Here is a 4,084-nt window from a genome sequence, read left to right as displayed (position 1 = left end):
CCACACTAATTTCACAGTAATTTCAACTATGTCTAATATTAAGAATAATAGCCTAATAATAATAATAATAATAATAATAATAATAATAATAATAATATAATAATGTTATATTAACACAATAATAATAAGAGAAGTTGTAGCGCATCTCCGTGGATCTGTAATTAGCCTCCATGTGTCTGTAACTGTGCTGAAGTGTGAAGCACCTGAAGGCAGCATCAGTGACGCACACTCACAGGCCATACACGGACGGTAAACTATTCATAAAGCACGCGGCCACAACATGAACACAATCAGCTGCGTTTCTTTCATCAAATATGTATGATCAATGCAGAATCATACAGAAACACGTTTTTATCTACACACGTCACAACAACTCTGTTTTCAGAAAAAATATTTCTTGATGGAAAAAAATCTGCACAGCAAACATTTTATTTAGTTTAATGAAGCATTAATTTATGATTTCCATAAAATCTCCAACACTCACATAACTTAAAGCAGTTTGAGGCCGCATGCGTGCCCCGTGTTTACTGTATGATACAGACATGAATTCATATCCTTCAGATTTATGTCGAGGCGGAGAGGTGAGCGCGTGTGTGAGGCAGATAAAAGCTGGCGCGAGGCTCGGCGTGACTTCCTCGTGCTCTACATCCTGTTATGATCATTCATTTATTAATGAGGCCAGTCTGGAGCATGTCCACGTGAATAATCCCACATTCATAATTTTAGAATTCTCCCCTGAAATAATCCGAGGGAGTACCCGAGGGCCTATTAACATCTGATGATAAGAATAATCACACGGTGCAGTGATCAGAGCTGCGATTACCGGGAATAATCGTTATTTAACACAATAAACCCGCCGTGTAATCCACGACACTGCAAGGGATTCTGTTTCCGGGACAGAAACACGAGGATTTCTCCAGGATCATAATGGATCTAAATATGAAAATGAAAGTTTTTTTAAAGTAATTCTTCATGGAATGTTCGTTTATTTAAATTAATTATTAAATTTAATAGAAACAAAATATTCTATTTTTGCTGATCACAGCAGTGTGTTTTTTATTGTCAAACTTCCGTCTGCAGTTTTTTAAGACATCTCCTTTATTTTTATTGTCTCCCATCACATTAGCGCAGTAAATTGGCTGTTCATTTTACTGCTGGTCTTAATTAAGGCCTCATCTGCTGCTGGAATCGAACAGCCAGGACGTGAAACGCAGGCCACGCGACCAAGCGCCGGTACCGTCAACACGATCATAAACATAAAGAATAAAACAAACAGACAAACAGTCATATTTTCATATTTATGTCCCTTCTCCTCATTCTTCTAAATCTTCTTTTTTATTTTGTCTGTTCATGTAATTGTCTGCCGTTATTTCCATCACATGCCGGCTGTACTGGTTCTGTCCCGGTTGTACTAAATCAGTTACTTACATTGATTTTCTGTTATCCAAGCATGAAAGAGTTGTATGTCAATATCTTGGGCGGTGATAGTAATAGTTATAATTTAACATGAAATTAGATTGACTCAGTCTATAATAATAATAATAATAATAATAATAATGGCTTAATATTAACAACAATAATAATAAGAGAAGTTGTAGCGCATCTCCGTGGATCTGTAATTAGCCTCCATGTGTCTGTAACTGTGCTGAAGTGTTGAAGCACCTGAAGGCAGCATCAGTGACGCACACTTCACAGGCCATAACACGGACGGTAAACTATATTCATAAAGCACGCGGCCACAACATGAACACAATCAGCTGCGTTTCTTTCATCAAATATGTATGATCAATGCAGAATCATACAGAAACACGTTTTTATCTACACACGTCACAACAACTCTGTTTTCAGAAAAAATATTTCTTGATGGAAAAAAATCTGCACAGCAAACATTTTATTTAGTTTAATGAAAGCATTAATTTATGATTTCCATAAAATCTCCAACACTCACATAACTTAAAGCAGTTTGAGGCCGCATGCGTGCCCCGTGTTTACTGTATGATACAGACATGAATTCATATCCTTCAGATTTATGTCGAGGCGGAGAGGTGAGCGCGTGTGTGAGGCAGATAAAAGCTGGCGCGAGGCTCGGCGTGACTTCCTCGTGCTCTACATCCTGATTATGATCATTCATTTATTAATGAGGCCAGTCTGGAGCATGTCCACGTGAATAATCCCACATTCATAATTTTAGAATTCTCCCCTGAAATAATCCGAGGGAGTACCCAGAGGGCCTATTAACATCTGATGATAAGAATAATCACACGGTGCAGTGATCAGAGCTGCGATTACCGGGAATAATCCGTTATTTAACACAATAAACCCGCCGTGTAATCCACGACACTGCAAGGGATTCTGTTTCCGGGACAGAAACACGAGGATTTCTCCAGGATCATAATGGATCTAAAATGAATGAAAATGAAAGTTTTTTTTAAAGTAATTCTTCATGGAATGTTCGTTTATTTAAATTAAATTATTAAATTTAATAGAAACAAAATATTCTATTTTTGCTGATCACAGCAGTGTGTTTTTTTATTGTCAAACTTCCGTCTGCAGTCTTTTTAAGACATCTCCTTTATTTTTATTGTCTCCCATCACATTAGCGCAGTAAATTGGCTGTTCATTTTACTGCTGGTCTTAATTAAGGCCTCATCTGCTGCTGGAATCGAACAGCCAGGACGTGATAACGCAGGCCCACGCGACCAAGCGCCGGTACCGTCAACACGATCATAAACATAAAGAATAAAACAAACAGACAAACAGTCATATTTTCATATTTATGTCCCTTCTCCTCATTCTTCTAAACTCTTCTCACTTCCTGCCGTTCATGCTCACTCTGTCTGCCGTTTATTTCCATGCACATGCCGGCTGTACTGGTTCTGTCCCGGTTGTACCGGTGACCCACCGTGATCTGTTTTTACTGACTGCTTCTGAAGTTACCGTTCCTGTCTGCTGCTACCACACACTTTCCGTCACACAAACTCCACCAACTTTACTCCATCTACCTGCTGTGGCGGGGCTAACACCGGGTTCGTCGGCGGTGGTTCCGAGTGGTTCTCCACGACCTGAGAGTCTCTACCTCCGGCCACCGCGTTGGAGAAGAGCCGCTTCTCACCGGCGGCACTTCCGTCGAGCATGTCTCCGCTGTCCGGGCCCACCACGGTTTGGATCCCGTCCCCGGCCGGAGCCGGTACGGCTCTGTCCCGACTCATCACTGGTTGGACTGTGTCCGCCACGGGCCCTGCTACGACTCTGTCCCGGTTTATCACGGTCTGGACCCCGTCCGCTCCGGGCCCCGGTACCGCTCTGTCCCGGTTCATCACTTTACTCTCCTTTTTCCATATATCAAGAACTCGGATAAAAAAAACGGGAACGATGAAAAATGAGATTGAAACCGGTTTAACGGGACTGTATGATATTCATGTCAGAATAACAAGTTGACAGCAGGCCGGCTCAGTCCCGTCAGCATCCAGGCTGAGATGATGCGCTCAGCCCGTTAAACTTTTCCATGGGGGACAGTCTGCACGGATGGATGGCTTTAACTGGACTACCGGCCGCCGGTCCCGTTAAACTTTAAACTTCTTCTCTGTGTCTTCTCCTCTGCGGCTCTCCCCCCTTCATCCTCTGCTTCCACCGCGGCAACACAGCGTCTCCGGTGATCTAACGTCTGTCTGTCTTGTACGCCGCCGTTATCCCGAGCTTGGCACACACACACACACACACATAAACAGCGCTCGGACGTCCCGACCTCCAGCCTCGCGCGCTCTGTCTGGTCACCAGTGGGTGCGCGCGCTGGAAGCCTGACAGTTGAAGGCGGGACGCACGCTGATCTGACTCCAAGAGTTAAAACTAGCTCGCGCCTCTCTCTCTCTCTCTCTCTCTCTCTCTCTCTCTCAGCTCGTGCAGCTCTCAACACCTTTTTTGGTTTTCAGCCGGCCCCTCGAGGACCCACTATCATATACCCTATGTCCCCCTCCCTGTGCGCGCGCGCGTTTGCGTGTGTGTGTGTGTGTGTGTGTGTTAGTTCGTCTCCCTCCTTATTTATGCATTCCTATTCAACTCTAAGGCTTGTAATTGGCTACAAATT

At 43.3% G+C, this 4,084-nt stretch overlaps 1 protein-coding gene across 1 annotated transcript in view; it reads right to left on the bottom strand.

Moving 5' to 3' along the window:
• Positions 1 to 3,807, bottom strand: part of nkx1.2lb (NK1 transcription factor related 2-like,b) — an 8,741-nt gene extending 4,934 nt beyond the window's left edge. The window contains exon 1 of the mRNA XM_027290828.1: positions 3,003 to 3,807. Coding sequence (XP_027146629.1) covers positions 3,003 to 3,317 — 315 coding nt within the window. The 5' untranslated portion in view covers positions 3,318 to 3,807. The remainder of the gene's footprint in view (positions 1 to 3,002) is intronic.
• Between the last annotated feature and the right edge of the window lie 277 nt (positions 3,808 to 4,084).

Source organism: Larimichthys crocea, chromosome XVIII, assembly GCF_000972845.2.
Source record: "Larimichthys crocea isolate SSNF chromosome XVIII, L_crocea_2.0, whole genome shotgun sequence".
NCBI lineage: Eukaryota > Metazoa > Chordata > Actinopteri > Sciaenidae > Larimichthys > Larimichthys crocea.
This window is presented reverse-complemented; position numbering and strand designations above follow the sequence as displayed.